This window comes from Emiliania huxleyi (assembly GCF_000372725.1).
Source record: "Emiliania huxleyi CCMP1516 unplaced genomic scaffold EMIHUscaffold_114, whole genome shotgun sequence".
NCBI classification, from domain to species: Eukaryota; Haptophyta; order Isochrysidales; family Noelaerhabdaceae; genus Emiliania; species Emiliania huxleyi.
Window position 1 is genome coordinate 242,610 of NW_005201551.1, and position 16,656 is coordinate 259,265.

At 63.9% G+C, this 16,656-nt stretch overlaps 3 protein-coding genes across 3 annotated transcripts; 2 read left to right on the plus strand and 1 right to left on the minus strand.

The window, feature by feature from the left end:
• Positions 1 to 341: 341 nt before the first annotated feature.
• Positions 342 to 4,248, plus strand: EMIHUDRAFT_466753 (hypothetical protein; the record flags this gene model as incomplete). The annotated part of the gene is made up of 14 exons (XM_005791274.1): positions 342 to 686; positions 898 to 1,036; positions 1,329 to 1,396; positions 1,532 to 1,585; positions 1,955 to 2,017; positions 2,099 to 2,155; positions 2,227 to 2,319; positions 2,368 to 2,392; positions 2,443 to 2,466; positions 2,799 to 2,976; positions 3,148 to 3,205; positions 3,280 to 3,337; positions 3,478 to 3,872; positions 3,985 to 4,248. 14 exons carry the CDS (start codon positions 342 to 344, stop codon positions 4,177 to 4,179), a joined length of 1,752 nt encoding a protein of 583 aa, XP_005791331.1. The 3' UTR covers positions 4,180 to 4,248.
• A 3,056-nt stretch (positions 4,249 to 7,304) lies between these two features.
• EMIHUDRAFT_466754 (hypothetical protein) lies at positions 7,305 to 9,910 on the plus strand. The gene is made up of 7 exons (XM_005791275.1): positions 7,305 to 7,845; positions 7,923 to 7,979; positions 8,051 to 8,117; positions 8,268 to 8,291; positions 8,974 to 9,033; positions 9,108 to 9,502; positions 9,615 to 9,910. The coding sequence occupies exons 1-7, from the start codon at positions 7,543 to 7,545 to the stop codon at positions 9,807 to 9,809; spliced, it is 1,101 nt and encodes a 366-aa protein (XP_005791332.1). The 5' UTR covers positions 7,305 to 7,542; the 3' UTR covers positions 9,810 to 9,910.
• Positions 9,911 to 12,884: 2,974 nt separating this feature from the next.
• On the minus strand, positions 12,885 to 16,447 carry EMIHUDRAFT_466755 (hypothetical protein; the record flags this gene model as incomplete). The annotated part of the gene is made up of 8 exons (XM_005791276.1): positions 12,885 to 13,229; positions 13,468 to 13,662; positions 13,874 to 13,942; positions 14,209 to 14,352; positions 14,725 to 14,822; positions 15,023 to 15,101; positions 16,000 to 16,158; positions 16,259 to 16,447. The coding sequence occupies 8 exons, from the start codon at positions 16,445 to 16,447 to the stop codon at positions 12,945 to 12,947; spliced, it is 1,218 nt and encodes a 405-aa protein (XP_005791333.1). The 3' UTR covers positions 12,885 to 12,944.
• Positions 16,448 to 16,656: the final 209 nt, after the last annotated feature.

Consider the following 16,656-nt stretch of genomic DNA (forward strand, 5'->3'; position numbering starts at 1 on the left):
CGAGGCACGGACGAGACCGTATGTGGGGTCTAGTGAGGTGTCTATGGACGCTCTTCTCATGGGCTAGCTGCCTGCGCGCCGCCGCTCGCGGGCCCATTCGCGCCGACCCCTGCGGGCCCAAAAGGGCGACGGACGCTTGCGTCCTAGCCTCCTCCCCGGCGCAGAGGGGCCCCCGGAAGAATGCTGAAAGAAAGAAAGAAAACACACAACCCAAGGGAGGGATGGGAGAACGGCACGCCCGGACTCAACCGCTGCTTAGTGGCCGTGCGTTATTTTTTTTGCAGCACAGCAGCGGCGCGCTCGCGCCAGCCCGTTCGCACCGGCCCCTGCGTGCCGCGCCGATGACATGGGTGCCGTTCGGCGGGAAGACCAGCTCCATCTGGGAGCACACCTTCACGCCGCTCCACCTCGGCATCATCCTCGCTGTTAGCGGGAACCTGCTGATCGCGTGCAGCCTCGCCCTCCAAAAGTGGGTGCACATGGCCTTCGAGCGCGAAGACGAGGAGCCGAGGTTAGCAGCGCGCGCCCGCACGCTCTTCCCTGTGGCGCTGCTCGGGCTGATGCTGGGCGAGGTCGGCAACTTCGCCGCCTTCGGCCTCGCCAGCCCAACTGTGGTGTCGCCCCTCGGCGCCGTCGCCGTCATCGCCAACGCCGCCATCGCCTTCCTCGTGCTAAAGGCGCGCCCAGTGCCAGTGCCCCCAGTTGCCGAGCAGCTAATTCGCTAGTGCTGATCAGTGCCTCTCGACTGGCTAGGAGCGCTTCTACCTCCGGAACCTTCTCGGAATCGTCGTCACCGTCCTCGGCTCCGTGGTCGTTGTGCTCAACGCGCCGCCGGCTGTTGGAGGGACCTCCCCCTCCCCACACTGAATGATGACGTGTCAACAACGAACCAACTAGGCGCCGCCGGCGGTGGAGGACCTCTCCCTTACCTCCTTTAAAACGCTCGTCACCGCGCCCCCCTCCCTCATCTATTTCGCCGTCGTCGGCGCTGGAATCCTGCTGCTCTGGCTCTCGGAACCAAAGTTCGGGCACCGGTGTCTGCCACTAGAAGCGGAGTCCGTAGTCACAAGCAGCGAGACCTCGAGAGGACACGCCTTCCGTCGACCGTATTCGACCGCATTCGCTGTATTCGACCGTATTCGCCTCTGTCGTACCCACGCGATGCTCTGGCTGCACAGCACCCGAACTCGCGCAAAGATGTTTGCGTCTTCGCCACGCAGGTACTTGCTGCTAAACGTCGGCCTCTGCTCGCTGCTTGGCTCCATCACCGTCCCCTCCTCCTCCGTATCTCCTCACATCTCCCCATATCTCCCCCTATCTCCCCGTAGGCTCCATCACCGTCCTCTCCTCCTCCGCCATCTCGCACTTCATCACTCATTTGGGCGAAGACCCGTCGGTACTGCCGATCTCCGATCCCCTACTTAACTAACCCTTAAGTAAGCGCTTAATCACTCAATAATAGGTGCTGCGCTCTCCGATCCCGTACTTAACTAACCCTGAACTACGTGTTTAATCACTCATCAACTAATAGGTGCTGCGCTCTCCGATCCCCTACCTGCTTCTACCCGTCCTCGTCTCCACCGCGGTGAACTGCTTGCTCAGCCACCACAAGTAGTCGAGATCGCAATCTCGCGCCAGATCGCAATCTCGCGGCTATACTTCGCCCTCCAGCTCACTAGTCCAGATCGCAATCTCGCGGCTGTACCTCGCAGGCCCTCCAGCTCACTAGTCCAGATCGCAATCTCGCGGCTGTACTTCGCCCTCCAGCTCACTAGTCCAGATCGCAATCTCGCGGCTGTACCTCGCACGCCCTCCAGCTCACTAGTCCAGATCGCAGTCTCGCGGCTGTACTTCGCCCTCCAGCTCACTAGTCCAGATCGCAATCTCGCGGCTGTACCTCGCAGGCCCTCCAGCTCACTAGTCCAGATCGCAATCTCGCGGCTATACTTCGCAGGTCCTCCAGCTGAAGCACCTCAACTTGGCGCAGAAGCACTTTGACTCGAGCGCCGTCGTGCCGGTCTACTATGCTACCCCTCCTTCACCATCTGCTCCACCATCTCCGGCGAGTCAATCATGACGTAGTTAACTAATTAATCAGGTCTACTACCTCTCCTTCACCATCTGCTCCATCTCCGGCGGCGGTATCGTCTACCAGGTCCTTTGATTAATCAATGAGCTCTTAGTTATGGCTTCATTCGCTGATGATCAACACTTCATAACGGATAGGACTTTTGGCGCTTCACGCCCCTCACCGCCTTCGGCTTCGTCTCCGGCTGCCTCTTCTGCTTCAGCGGTGTGTCCACCTCACCACCAATCGCGGTACCGAGGGTGATGAAGTGCTACTCAGTAGCTGCTGACGTGTACTAGGTGTCTGCCGTCATCACCGAGGGCGGTACCGAGGGTGAATCAGAGTGAACTTCCATTTTTTGATCTGTTCTTTAGGTGTCTACCTGATCACCAAGCGCGGTACCGTCGCCGCCGGCCGCGGCGTCTCTGATGCGCCGCCCGGCGATATTTCTTTTCTTTCGCTAGCAGAGAAAAAAGAAAAAATAGGCTTCTCGGATGCGCCGCCCGCCGCGCCGCCCTACGTCGGTGCCGCTATCGGCCCAGGTGAACTATTAATTGCTGAATATTAACTGTGATTACTATTCGTATTCGGAGCCGCTATCGGCCCAGGTGAACTATTAATGATTGAATTGAACTGTGATTCTTGACTCTTGGCCGTATGTCGGAGCTGCCATCGGCCCAGGCGTCAATAATTCACTATCGCCAATGCGGTGGGCGGTTGACTCATGCAGGCGGGCAGCAGCTGGCCGCCGCCATCTGCGAGTCTGCGCGGAGCGTGGCGCCGTCGCGTCTGGCGCGGCTGGGCAAGGCGGTTTCTCTCGACGAGGGGAGGCGGGGCGTGTCAGGCCAGCGGCTGTTGGAGGAGGTCGGCCTGCCCTCCTCCTTCTCCTGCTCCTCCGGTGCAGCGCTGTCCGACGTCGTCATTTCAGACCCACTCGGCGCCCCCACGTTTGGCGACCCCCACCTCTGCTCTCTCTCTCTCTCTCTCTCTTCACACCTCCCCGCTGTGAACAGGCGACCCCACGCTGGGCGACCCCTACCTCTGCTCCCCCTCTCTTCACACCTCCCCGCTGTGAACAGGCGACCCCACGCTGGGCGACCCCTACCTCTGCTCCCCCTCTCTTCACACCTCCCCGCTGTGAACAGGCGACCCCACGCTGGGCGACCCCTACCTCTGCTCCCCCTCTCTTCACACCTCCCCGCTGTGAACAGGCGACCCCACGCTGGGCGACCCCTACCTCTGCTCCCCCTCTCTTCACACCTCCCCGCTGTGAACAGGCGACCCCACGCTGGGCGACCCCTACCTCTGCTCCCTCTCTCTTCACACCTCCCCGCTGTGAACAGGCGACCCCACGCTGGGCGACCCCTACCTCTGCTCCCCCTCTCTTCACACCTCCCCGCTGTGAACAGGCGACCCCACGCTGGGCGACCCCTACCTCTGCTCCCCGCCCCGCTCCAACTCCGCGCCTGGCCATGGCCAGCGGAGGGCGGCGTCGTACGAGTCGCCAGAGAGATTGCGAGAGCTCAAGTCACGGCGGCTGCCCTCGCGTCACCCTTCGCGGCGGGGCGCAGAGCCGCGGCAGCTGGACTTTGGCGGCGCGGCGGGCGGCGACGGCGGCGACGCGGCGCTGCTCGGCGCGACGGTCGCGCGCGGGGCGCCGCACCAGCTGCAGCGGCTTACTTCGGGAGGGATGCGGCGGATCTCGACGTCGATCTCGACGTTGCTTGACCGCGATATCTCCGTCGACCTCGACGCGACGGCGTCGCTCGAGCGGGGCATGTCTGGACACAACCCACCTCCAATGGTGCTCGGCGCCTCCACCTCGCAGCTGCATCTCTCTCCGCTGCTGGCAGTGCCTCGCCGGCTCCAACCGCGCCGGCGCGGCAGCGTGTGTTCACAGCTCGCGGTGTGAACAGGCTCGCACGTGGTCACCCTCAGTGCGGAGGAGCGCCGGCGGAGGCTTCAGCGCCGCCTCGATCGCCGAGGCCGCGGCGGCGGAGGCGGCGGCGCCCGCCACCGCCGGGCGGAGCAGCAGCGGCGGAGTGCTGGGGGGGCGCGGGTTTGGCTTCCGGGTGAGCGGGCTGGTGGGTCGGCCGCCCGATTTGCTGTGACGTAGGAGGGCGTCCCCGCAGAGCGCGGTGTTGCCGCGCCCTCCGCGCACGTGCAGCGCACTCACGTACCTGGCCTCATTTCCATGCGAGGGACGGCCAGATCTCTGTCGTGGCAGGCAGCCAAAGAGATTAAAGTCTCACCGCAGCGAGCACAGTTTGGTGAGTCCGATCAAACCGTATCTTTTCACGGCATGCTAGCTTTTAGATCAAAAGGCTCTGTTCAAAAGTTCAAAACCAGCTGAAACCGATCCGTAGCCACCGTCGATGGACGATGCACAACGCACGAATCCGCCGCCTTTTCGGATTTCGCTTACGCGATTCCCCCGTGCCCCGACGCCCGAGGGCCGAGCCCGACCATACACGCCGCGGCCCCCTTACGCGCGACTCGAGAGAGGGGAGGAGACAGGAGAGGAGAGGAGAGAAGAGAGGAGTGGAGTGGAGAGGAGAGGAGAGGGGAGGAGACAAGAGGGGAGGAGAGGAGAGGAGAGGAGAGGAGAGGAGAGGGGAGAGGAGAGGAGAGGAGAGGAGAGGAGAGGAGAGGAGAGGAGAGGAGGGGAGAGGAGAGGAGAGGAGAGGAGAGGAGAGGAGAGGAGAGGAGAGGAGACGAGACGAGACGAGACGAGACGAGACGAGACGAGACGAGACGAGAGGAGAGGAGAGTCAGGCCACGACTCGCCAATATCTCCCCGCATCTCCCCAACTTACACGGCGCCTCTTCTTGCCGCCCAAACGAGGGCGCTGCTCACGGCAGCGGCGCCGAGCACGTAAAGCGCGGCACACGCGCCAAGGTAGCACCCTTTGAACGGCGTCTGACACAACGGCGCCGCGGGCCCTATCCGAGTCGAAAAGTGTGAGAATCGTCTCTTCACACCTCGAAGCCGCTAAGTCTTTTCGCCGTCAAGCCGTTCTAGCGGCGCTGCGCGCCACGTGGAGAGCGCGGCACGTACAGAGGAGCACGCGCTGCCCATGCACCGCGAAGGCCGTCTCACGAGTCAGCGAGCCGAGCCCTGTTCATAGCAAAGAGTGTGAACGGCGCCTCTTCACACCTCAACACCGTGAACGCCGTCAATCGCCTTCTCACCGCCGCAAAGGCGCTCCGCGCCGTGCTAACGGCGCCGAGCGGGCAGCACAGCACGCGCGCGACACGCCCCTTGCACGGCGTCTGCTAAAACGGCGCCTCGAGCCCTATGCGAGTCGAAAAGAGTGAGACGGGAGTTCTGACCGTCAGAATGAGGGCGTACGAGCGAGAGCACAGGCCTCTTCGCGGCAGCGCCAGTTTCTTTTCTTTTTCTTCATCCCATCCACGGATCGTCGCGTCGAAAGAAAGAAAGAACACCGTTCGCGATAATTTGGCTGCAAAATTCTTCTTCGGAGAGACTTGTCTTGTTTAAATTCTTCTTCGGCCGCGCGGTCTTGGCTCGCCATCGCACACGATCGTGCGGGAGCGTGCGCGTGCACCCACGCAACGCCTCCATACCGTTCGCACCACTGCGTAGCTGTTGCATCTCCGTGTGCGTGCGACTCGGACTCGCTCTCTTGCACTCACCGCCGCCTTCGCCGCCGCCTTCGCCTCTGTCACGTCTGGATCGCTTCCCCATTCTCGCCCTGCCTCGCTCGCCAATATTCGAGAACAGTGCACCATCGCTCCTTCCCCTCGCTCCCACGGGCTCACGCTTCGTGCTGTCGCTACTAGGTTCTTCGCATCTACCTGGAGTGGATAGCGTCTGCCGTCTCTCGCGCCGCTCGTTCCAGCTGCCACCTCGATGGCGCAGTCGCGCCGCTCTGACGCTAGACTCCCCAGGTCTTCGCTCCAGCGCTTGCTGCGCCAAGGAGCGCCAAGGAGCAACGGCGAGGCGGCAGCATCGCATCGGCCGACAGATTGCCGCCGTGACGCTCGGCGATCTCTCCCGCCATCACCTCCACCTCTCGCCGACGCCACGTTTGTTGCCACGCGATCGCCTCCGGCGCGCAGGGCCATCTCTCTCCGCGCAGGTCCGTCGCTCCATGGCGCCGTTAGGGTTGGAGAGGGTGTCGTTAGGGTGTTAGGTTAGGGTTAGGTCAGGGTTAGGGCCGAGGCGGAAGCGGAGGGAAGGTAAGGGTTAGGGTTAAGCTAGGGTTAGACGCCCCCCGCCACGGCTCGAAGAAGGGCTCAGAAATCGTTTAAAACGGCCCTCCCACCAAAAAATCGCGCGCTGCGCGCGCAGAAAGGAGAGAGAGAGAGGGAGGGTCATTACCGCCGCCGCAACCACACCCCGGCGGAGCCCGGGAGAAAGTCGTGGAGCGCAGCGACACGACTTTCCCGGGGCGACGCCGGCCGCGCGCGGAAAACGCGGTTTTTGCCAAAACGGTGGAGGCCGCCCCGCGCTACCGCCCCATCAAACCCGCGCCGCCTGAATCGCTCCGGAAGGCCCCCAAAATGTCGACGCGGGAGGGCGAAAATCGCCTCGCTTCAGAGCCCGCGCGAGGACGGACCCCACGCCGCTCCACGAGCGACCCGCGCAACCCGCGACCAACAGCCGTGCGGAGAATCGGCAGGAGACGTCCGCAGCCCCCAGGATCGTCCTCGTCCGATAAAACCACCGACCACCGTGACCCTCCCCGCGCGCGCTGCAAATCTTCAGGCCCTCTGCTCGACTTTGGACGACGACTTTATTTCGGGTGCCAAAGCAGCTCGCACGGGCCCATCTCGCCGCCCCCGCCGCCGCCCGCCCCCGCGCGGCAGGCCCGGCGCCGCTCGCTTCCCCCGCGCACCTCACGGGGCGCCATGACACCGCCTGCCAGGCGGCCTGCAGCAGTGCGGGACAGCAGCTGCTACATTCCTCGCCTCCCGACGGCCACGACGCCGCCCCACCGCCGAAGCTCGCAAAACCACGCACGGCCCCGTCCACACCGCTCACCGGACGCCCGCTCGCGCCGCCCGCGGACTCCTCTCCCGCCAAGCCCGCCCCTCTCCTAGCCCCTCCCAGAAGCCGCCACACAGGCCTCGCCTCGCCTCGCACCAGCCCCAAAAAGAGAAAAAGTAGGTGGCCATTTTCTGGGGCTCCCAGGCCATTCCCTCTCGATTTCGGCAAACTTTTTTCCGGCGGAATTCTAGGCGCGATACTGATTTTTTCTTTATTTGCCCACACAGCCGGACGGGCGCCTCTCGCTCCAGCCCTGCTGTCTCTCTCGCCCTCTCGCCGCCACGCCTCGGCCACGCCCCTGCGTGTCCTCCATGCATCCTCCCGGCGCGGCGCGGCGCCCGACCGCGCGTCGGCGCGGTCTGATTGCCGCCGCGGCTCTCGACGCGCCGATTCCGCTCCGCCGTCTTCTCGGCGGCGGCGCGGCCTAGCCTGGGCTGGATACGCTCCAGATCTTCGTTAGATGCGCCCGGCACCCGACTACCTCCCGCCTCGCCCGGCGACATCTCGGCGCGCGGACACTGCTGCTCGCAAGGCACGCCGGCGGGTCGCGCGAGGCGGCCGGCGGGACGCTGCAGCGGCTGCACTCTCTGGTGGTGGACGAGGACTTTACACGCAGGACTCGATCGCGGCGGAGCGCGCCTCGCTGGAGGCCGAGCGGCTCTCCCTCCTCGCCGAGCAGATGAAGCTCGAGACTGCGCTCAAGCGTGGCGACACCCTCGAGGATGCTCCGCCGCCGCCGCTCGCGCCGCTCGCGGTACCGTCGGTGATGCTACCCCTCCTTCACCATCTGCTCCACCATCTCCGGCGAGTCAATCATGAAGTAGTTAACTAATTAATCAGGTCTACTACCTCTCCTTCACCATCTGCTCCATCTCCGGCGGCGGTATCGTCTACCAGGACCTTTGATTAATCAATGAGCTCTTAGTTATGGCTTCATTCGCTGATGATCAACACGTCATAACGGATAGGACTTTTGGCGCTTCACGCCCCTCACCGCCGTCGGCTTCGTCTCCGGCTGCCTCTTCTGCTTCAGCGGTGTGTCCACCTCACCACCAATCGCGGTACCGAGGGTGATGAAGTGTTACTCACCAGCTGCTGACGTGTACTAGGTGTCTGCCGTCATCACCGAGCGCGGTACCGAGGGTGAATCAGAGTGAACTTCCAGATTTTTGATCTGTTCTGTAGGTGTCTACCTGATCACCAAGCGCGGTACCGTCGCCGCCGGCCGCGGCGTCTCTGATGCGCCGCCCGGCGATATTTCTCTTCTTTTGCTAGCAGAGAAAAAAGAAAAAAATAGGCTTCTCGGATGCGCCGCCCGCCGCGCCGCCCTACGTCGGTGCCGCTATCGGCCCAGGTGAACTATTCATTATTAAATATTAATATTAACTGTGATTACTATTCGTATGTCGGAGCCGCTATCGGCCCAGGTGGGCTATTCATTATTAAATATTAGCTGTGAGTCTTGCCTCTTGGCCGTATGTCGGAGCTGCCATCGGCCCAGGCGTCAATAATTCACTATCGCCAATGCGGTGGGCGGTTGACTCTCACGCAGGCGGGCAGCAGCTGGCCGCCGCCATCTGCGAGTCTGCGCGGAGCGTGGCGCCGTCGCGCCTGGCGCGGTTGGGCAAGGCGGTTTCTCTCGACGAGGGGAGGCGGGGCGTGTCAGGCCAGCGGCTGCTGGAGGAGGTCGGCCTGCCCTCCTCCTTCTCCTGCTCCTCCGGCGCAGCGCTGTCCGACGTCGTCATTTCAGACCCACTCGGCGCCCCCACGCTGGGCGACCCCTACCTCTGCTCCCCCTCTCTTCACACCTCCCCGCTGTGAACAGGCGACCCCACGCTGGGCGACCCCTACCTCTGCTCCCCCTCTCTTCACACCTCCCCGCCGTGAACAGGCGCCCCCACGCTGGGCGACCCCTACCTCTGCCCCCCCTCTCTCTTCACACCTCCCCGCTGTGAACAGGCGACCCCACGCTTGGCGACCCCTACCTCTGCTCCCTCTCTCTTCACACCTCCCCGCTGTGAACAGGCGACCCCACGCTGGGCGACCCCTACCTCTGCTCCCCGCCCCGCTCCAACTCCGCGCCTGGCCATGGCCAGCGGAGGGCGGCGTCGTACGAGTCGCCAGAGAGATTGCGAGAGCTCAAGTCACGGCGGCTGCCCTCGCGCCACCCTTCGCGGCGGGGCGCAGAGCCGCGGCAGCTGGACTTTGGCGGCGCGGCGGGCGGCGACGGCGGCGACGCGGCGCTGCTCGGCGCGACGTTCCCGCGCGGTGCGCCGCACCAGCTGCAGCGGCTTACTTCGGGAGGGATGCGGCGGATCTCGACGTCGATCTCGACGTTGCTTGACCGCGATATCTCCGTCGACCTCGACGCGACGGCGTCGCTCGAGCGGGGCATGTCTGGACACAACCCACCTCCAATGGTGCTCGGCGCCTCCACCTCGCAGCTGCATCTCTCTCCGCTGCTGGCAGTGCCTCGCCGGCTCCAACCGCGCCGGCGCGGCAGCGTGTGTTCACAGCTCGCGGTGTGAACAGGCTCGCACGTGGTCACCCTCAGTGCGGAGGAGCGCCGGCGGAGGCTTCAGCGCCGCCTCGATCGCCGAGGCCGCGGCGGCGGAGGCGGCGGCGCCCGCCACCGCCGGGCGGAGCAGCAGCGGCGGAGTGCTGGGGGGGCGCGGGTTTGGCTTCCGGGTGAGCGGGCTGGTGGGTCGGCCGCCCGATTTGCTGTGACGTAGGAGGGCGTCCCCGCAGAGCGCGGTGTTGCCGCGCCCTCGGCGCCCGTGCAGCGCACTCACGTACCTACCTGGCCTAATTTCCAAGGTAAGGTAAGGTATATAGAGGTAAGGTAAACTCTTCTCCACACACACGCGAGGGGTGGTGGGGCGCAAGGGGGGGCACTAATTTCCATGCGAGAGACGGCCAGATCTGTCGTGGCAGGCAGCCAAAGAGATTAAAGTCTCACGACGCGCAGCGAGCACAGTTTGGTGAGTCAGATCAAACCGTATCTTTTCACGGCACACATCGTCCGGCGATCCCCGCTCCCCGCGTGAGCGCCGTGAGAGGGGGTGCGCCCGGCCTTAAACCGTACACCGTTACAGGCCCTCTGCGCTCCTGCCCACATAACGAGCATACAACTCGCTCTCAAGAACCCCAGGCCTCAGGCGGTGCCCCATCCATCTCGACTGCCTCTCGGTTTTGTGTGTGTCTCGCCCAAGCCAGCCCCTGGCCCTGCCCAATTCCCCTCTCGCCCGCCCTCTCCGCTCCCCCCCCGCTTCGCTCTTGTCCCAACCGTGCCGAGAGTCACAGAGTGCGATTGTGTGTGTGTGTGGGAGTTGGTTTGTCGGGAGGGAGGGGCAGGCTGCTCACCCACGTGCACCGGGCCAGTGCTTGCACTGGCTAGTTCCAATTCACTCTGACACGCTAATCTTGAAAACGTCCAACGGAGCTCCGTGTTGCTCCCAGCGCCCTCCCCCGCGCTCCCTGCGGCCATGGCCGATGATGCTAGTATGAGAGGTCATCTGGCTACCGCGAGAGCGACCCAACTCGTCGACATCGTCCGATGATGGTGCCGCAAAGTCAGCCTCCGGAGGCTATCGTGGGGTCGAGCCGTCAGTAGCCGTGACATGTGGTTCCACCGCCCCTCGTAGGCTTTGCCTCTGACCGCCACCGTTCCCAGGCTACCTTATGGGATGGAAAGGAAGGCTGGGCGAGCGTATAGAAGCGTGCTCGACCTCGTCGTGGCAACCTGCACGTCAGCACTGGCGGGCGCGATGAGCGTCGTGCCACCTGACCCGAGACGGGTCGCAGGCGTCGTACCGAGCGCGTCAAGTCCGTGTAGGTGAGGTGCTCTGTACGGGCGAGTCACGTCGGCGTCAAAGGAGCGACGTGCGACCTGTCAGAGCTTGCTCTCCGATCTCAGCGGCGTCGAGTCGTCTCCGGCGGCGACAATTCGGTACCTCCCCAGGACGCGCAGAGGCAGCTGCGGAGGACTGGGGGGTCAACAGGGAGGCAGGGGGTCACAACCAGGCGACGGAGGACCGTGGACCATCGCGGGGACGGGTCCGTCCGGAGGACGAGCTCGGCAGATCCGGATGGTCTTCACGCCGGTAGGAGGCACCGAGGCGTCTAGGGCGCTCCACTCTACCTTAAGCTCCTGAGGGGCGCGTGGTTGTAACCACGTAGGACTACAGCCCACCACAGACACCCTCCCCACTCCTCACGTGTGCACACTCCCTCACCCTCTCCCCTCTCCTCTCTCACTCTCTCCTCTCTCTCCTCTCCTTGTCTGTGCTGTCTGCCTGACTAAGGCACTAATTCTGCCGATGCGAGATTGTGTGTGGGCTGCTCCGAGGGGGCCCTGTGCGATCCGATGGGTAGGGAGTCTGTGCCCGGGCGGTGTCCGGTGCGGGGTCTCTCTCTGATCCCACCTGTGATGTTGGGTGTGAGGTTGTGGCGGCTTCGAACCCAAGGGGGGGAGCTGATCCCACTCATAACCAACTCTCAGGGGCAGTAGGTGGGCGAGCTTCAGGCGCGCTCATCTCAATCGTCAAGAGGCGTCGCTACGCGCGGTCTTCCGCGGGGGGAGCTGCGTCGACGGGTGCGGGACCGCGGCGCAGCCAGTGCCGCGGCGAGGCCTCCGGCTGTTTGCGGCGGGCGGCTTGCTGCTCGCGGCGATGGCGAAAAACTCGTCTCGCCGCACACCAAGGGCTTATGCCCTGGCGAGATGTGAGGCGCATGCGCCCAGGAGGGGAGGGCGCACATGAGTATCGACGCTGCTGGAGATGCCTTTCGGGGCCCAGAGATAAAACTTCTGATGCCATGCATGACCTAGTAGTGTCCCCAGCTATGGGCGTGTCCACGTTGGAGGCAGCCAGGTGTGGTGTGGACGCGAGAATAGCTCCGCCGTTCATGGAGGCAACCGATGCGAGTCGACTGGTGTGTGTCGTCGTGGTTTCGTATCAAGAATACTCACTCACACACACAAAGGATGTTCACAACGCTGCGCACGGGACTGGCGCGCACTCTGGCACTAAGCTAAAAGTACGTTGAAGTACGAATTCAACAAAAGAAGTACGTAGCTTCCTGGGATGCGTGTACGTAGTTTTAGCTTACTGGGAGAGTTCGCTCGGGCGCCTTGGGCGTCGGGGTGGCGAGCAGGGGACGCAGCTCTGAGCGCCCAGGGCGACGCGTGCCGGATGGAGTCCGGCCGCGGGTGACTAGGGAAGTTCGCTCAGGATGTGTGGCAGCCGCCCCTTGCTGAGTGTCTTGTCTTGTGGTTCTGTGTGTCGCTCCTGTGTGACCGTCATCGCCCGTCCTGCGTCCACCCATACCGCGTTGGTGTCCCAGTCGTTGGTCGGACTGTGTTTCGCCTTCCCATCAATCAATCAATGGGAGAAAGCGTGTACGTACTTTTAGCGTACTGGGAGAGAGAGAGTAAGTACTCTACTGGGAGAGAGGCAGGCGCGATTTCTAGGCCCTTGGGGGCCCTACCACTCAGCGCAGTGTGTCGGAGAAGCCGGTGAACGAATCTTAGGAGAGGATGGGGCAGTCAGCGTGTAAAATTCTTCCGATACATTCGGTTGTTTACATTCGGTTGAGCACTTGAGCACTTGACGTAGGGTCGATTCCGCAAGGTACGGGACTCGTCTCTCGCCCTCCCTCGCTGGTGCGTTCATTGGGGGGGGTCATAACAAACACGGTACACAGGATCGAGGTGCACGCTGTCAAAGCAGTATCGTGCGGCTGTGATAGTGCTAGCACGCGCCAGTCCGCACCTGTGTCGAGCCTGTCTGCTGTGAGAGAGAGTTTTGTTTTGTTTAAATTCTTTTTTTCTTTGGCATCGAACATGCACATCGGTTCGCGGTCTTAAGCAGCCTCACCGATGACCGCCTCTCCCCTCGACGCCTCCGCCGCCGGCTTGCCAGCCGCACGTCTCCTCCTCCGCCAATAGCAGAGTGCCGCGCCGCAGCAGGCCAGCAGCAGCACCCCGCCGAGGAGGGGGAGTGCGATGACGAGCCACTGGGCGAAATCGTCGTCGTCGGGCGTGCACTCGTAGTAGACGCAGTGCTGCTCGACGCCCGTCCACGAGAAGGCCGCCTCGCAGCAGTTTGTGTCGTAGAAGCAGACGGCGCCCTCCTGGCCGCACGCCGCCTGCGGGAAGGCTCCGAGAAGGTTCCGAGAAGGTTCCGGGAAGGTTCCAGGAAGGCGGCTCAGGAGTGGAAGACGAGCAGTTCGCCGAACCGCTGCCGTGTGGCAGAGCCTCCTCCCGCTGATCGCTAATCTCGGCGAATCTCGGCGAATCTCGGCGAGTCTCAGCGAATCTCAGCGAATCTCGACGAATCTCGAGCCGCGCCTCCTGCGCACCACTCGGCTCGCGCCACGCCGCGACGGCGGCTTCAAAGGCGGCGGTCGCGGCGGCAGCGCCGCCGCCGCCGCCGGCCGCGGGGAGCGCGAAGGTGGCGGTGACGATGTTGTGGTCGGTGAGGGCGTGCGCGGTGCCGGGAGCAGATGGGGCGAGCGTGCCGAAGATGTCGCTCTCGCAAAAGACGCCGGCCCACGCGTCGGCGGCGCGGAGGGTCGAGACCTGCGGGTGTGGGTGAGGTGAGGTGAGGTAGACTTCTCCACAGACACACGCGAGGTGGTGGGGCAGGGGCCAGGGTAGTCCCTCGCGACTCCACGTCTAGACGCGACTCTAATTTACAGGCGCGGGGAGGGGTGGGTGGGTGGGTGGGTGGGTGGCTGGTGGGTGGGGCTGGGTGGGGTTGTGTGGGGAGGGGGGGGTGGGGGGAGGAAACCTCTTTCGGGGGGGCTTGCCCGGTCAGCGCGCCGTCCGAGCTGCTCGAGTAGACTAGGTAGTCGAGCAGCTGTTCACAGCAGCAGGTGTGAAGACGGCGAGCTGCCAGGAGGGGACGTGCGTGCCACATCTCGTCCTCATCTTGTTCAGGTCTCGTTCTCATCGCGTCCTCATCTCCCCCATGTCTCGTCCATGTCTCGGCCGCATCCCCGCGTCCTCTCGGCACATCTCCCCATCTCTCCCCACAGCTCCCCATATCTCCCCACATCTCCCCCATATCTCCCCATATCTCCCCCGCGAGCCCGGCGCCGCTGTCTAATGACCAAACACACGCACTACTATTACGGCGGCAGAAGCGGCCACGCTCGCCTCGTAGCTCTCGCCGTCCGAAAAGATGGCGGCCAGGTCGTTTGTGGAGGTGTCCCAGGTGTATGGGCCAATCGCCCCCGCCGCGCACGCCGCGGGGAGGTCCAGGCCAACCTACATGGAGAACTGCACCATCAGGGCGCGAAGACGAATCGTGCAGGAGCATTCGGAGCACCCGTGAGTTCGAATACGGTCGAATACGGTCGAATACGGTCGAATGCGGTGCACCATCAGGGCGGGAGTACAGTGGCGTGCAGAGATTTCAGAGCACCACACGCGTGAGTGCGAAGACGGTCGAATGCGGCTGGTTGCGTGTCCTCTCGAGCGGAGGACAGCTGAACCAGCGAGTGCAGCGGAGGACGCGTCCTCTCGAGCGCTAGATGGGGTGCATGAATGCCTCTTCCGCTTCTTCGCTCCGCGCTGCCAGATATGGGGGAGATACAGGGGAGATATGGGGGGGTCTTCCGCTTCTTGGCCGCCCCGCACCGCGCCCATCTTTTGGACGGTGAGCTGGTCGGTGATGAGGCTGCAGTCGGGCGTGGCGGAGGCGGCGGCCGCGGCGTAGGCGTCCTCGTTGAAGTCGCCTGGGGGGGGGGGGGGGGGGTTCTTCAATGGGACACGGCCCTATCACGCTCTGGTAGGGCGACACCTCGCCTCGGACATGCGAGGCCCGAGGCGGAGGAGGATGGGTGGCTGGGCGAGTGTCACACAGTGCCAGGAAGGCTCGGGGAAGTGTCTAGGAATCGTCCGCCTCCCATCACGACGCTGTACGCGAGTCCGGCACCGCCGAGGGCAGCGGCGACGGAGTCTTTGAAGGCAGCAATCTCCGACATCTGGTACGTCCGGATGTCCTCCGCTGTCACCTGTTCACGCGGCAACAGCCGTGAAGACACGCCGCTTCCGCACTCCGCAGAGCCGCGGCGAGATGTGTCCGAGATGTCCGAGATGTGTGCGAGATGTGGACGAGAGATGGTCGAGAGATGGCCGAGAGATGCAGTTGGCTAGGCGAGCCCGGAGGGGGTGGTGGGGAGCAGTGGGAGTCTCACAGGCAATCTCGGGGCGTCTCGGGTAATCTCGGCCAATCTCGCGCACCCCAAAGTCGTACTCAGGAAACGCGTGCAGGTCGATCACCACGGCAAAGACGCCTAATGCCGCGAGATACCCCGAGATCAGCCGAGATACCCCGAGATACCCCGAGATCAGCCGAGATGCCCCGAGATCAGCTGAGATACCCCGAGATGCCCCGAGATGTCCCGAGATCAGCCGAAATGCCACGAGATGCCCCGAGATGCCCCGAGCTGCCCCGAGATACCCCGAGATGCCCCGAGATCGCATCTTGCACTGCGCGCGCTCACCGTCCGCCGGCTCAACCAGCACAGCCGTGTAGCCAGCCGGCGCCGGCAGGCCGTGCGCGCACCAGTTTTGCTTCGCCACGGAGAGGAGGGGGAGGCGCGAGAAGGTCACGAGCCCGCCTGCGCTCGCACGACGTCGGGTGAACTCGTCTGACCTGGTGCGACCTGGTGTGATCTCGGGTGATCTCGTGTGATCTCGTGTGATCTCGGGTGACCTCGTGTGACCTCGTGTGATCTCTGGAGATCTCGTGTGGTCTCGGGAGAGATCTAGGGTGATCTCGGTTAGCAGAGAGATCTAGCGTGATCTCGTGTGACCTCGTGTGACGTCGTATGATCTCGTGCGATCTCGTGCGATCTGGTGTGATCTCGTGTGAAGGAGCCCGCCGGAGTCGAGGCCGGTCAGCGAAACGAAGCCCTGCTTGTCCGCCAGGTCAAAGAGCGGGCCTGGCGCGTCGGCGCACTGCGGGTCCGCCGCCGTCGGGGCGGGGTCGCCCGTGCTGTGGACGAACCCTCTCGCGGAGAGCGCCGCGGTCACGTCTGCAAAGTTCTCCGCGGCGGTTCCGAGCTCCTGCGGCGAGCGAGTGAGTCGATGGGCCAGGGTCGGGCGCTCTCGGCGCTGCGGCAGCGGCTGTGGAGGACGCGACATGGGTAAGCGTGCGCAGCCGCACCTGCGCAATGACGACATCCACCGAGTCGAGGTCAGGGAGGCCGCTGTACGCAGACAGATTGGTGCCGCTGATGGCGTCGGCTATCAGGCCGAAGCGCGTGGCGCAGTTGTCGCATCCCGAGAGCGGAGCCACGTCGCGGCAGGCAAAGTTGACGGTCAGCACCGTCAAGGTCGTGGCGGTCGACGGCATGCGCCGGGGCTCACAGCCACGCTCACAGCGACTCGTGGAAAAGCGCGCGCTGCGTGCGTCCCTTGTGACGCGAGCCACTCTTTTCTTTTTTTTGATTAACTACGTCACTTCGAAGTGTGTACGCCAACTCAGGGTGTGTGGCAGCCAGCTGGCTGTGTGTCTTGTGAGCTTGTTTGTGTCTGTGTGTCGCTCGTGCGTGTCGTCATCAT

Coding starts and splice junctions, on each gene's coding strand:
- EMIHUDRAFT_466754 (XM_005791275.1), top strand. CDS start 7,543: ATGCGCCCGGCACCCGACTACCTCCCGCCTCGCCCGGCGACATCTCGG. Junction 8,118..8,267: donor CTGCCTCTTCTGCTTCAGCG/GTGTGTCCACCT, acceptor TCTGTTCTGTAG/GTGTCTACCTGATCACCAAG. Junction 8,292..8,973: donor CTACCTGATCACCAAGCGCG/GTACCGTCGCCG, acceptor CGCCGTGAACAG/GCGCCCCCACGCTGGGCGAC.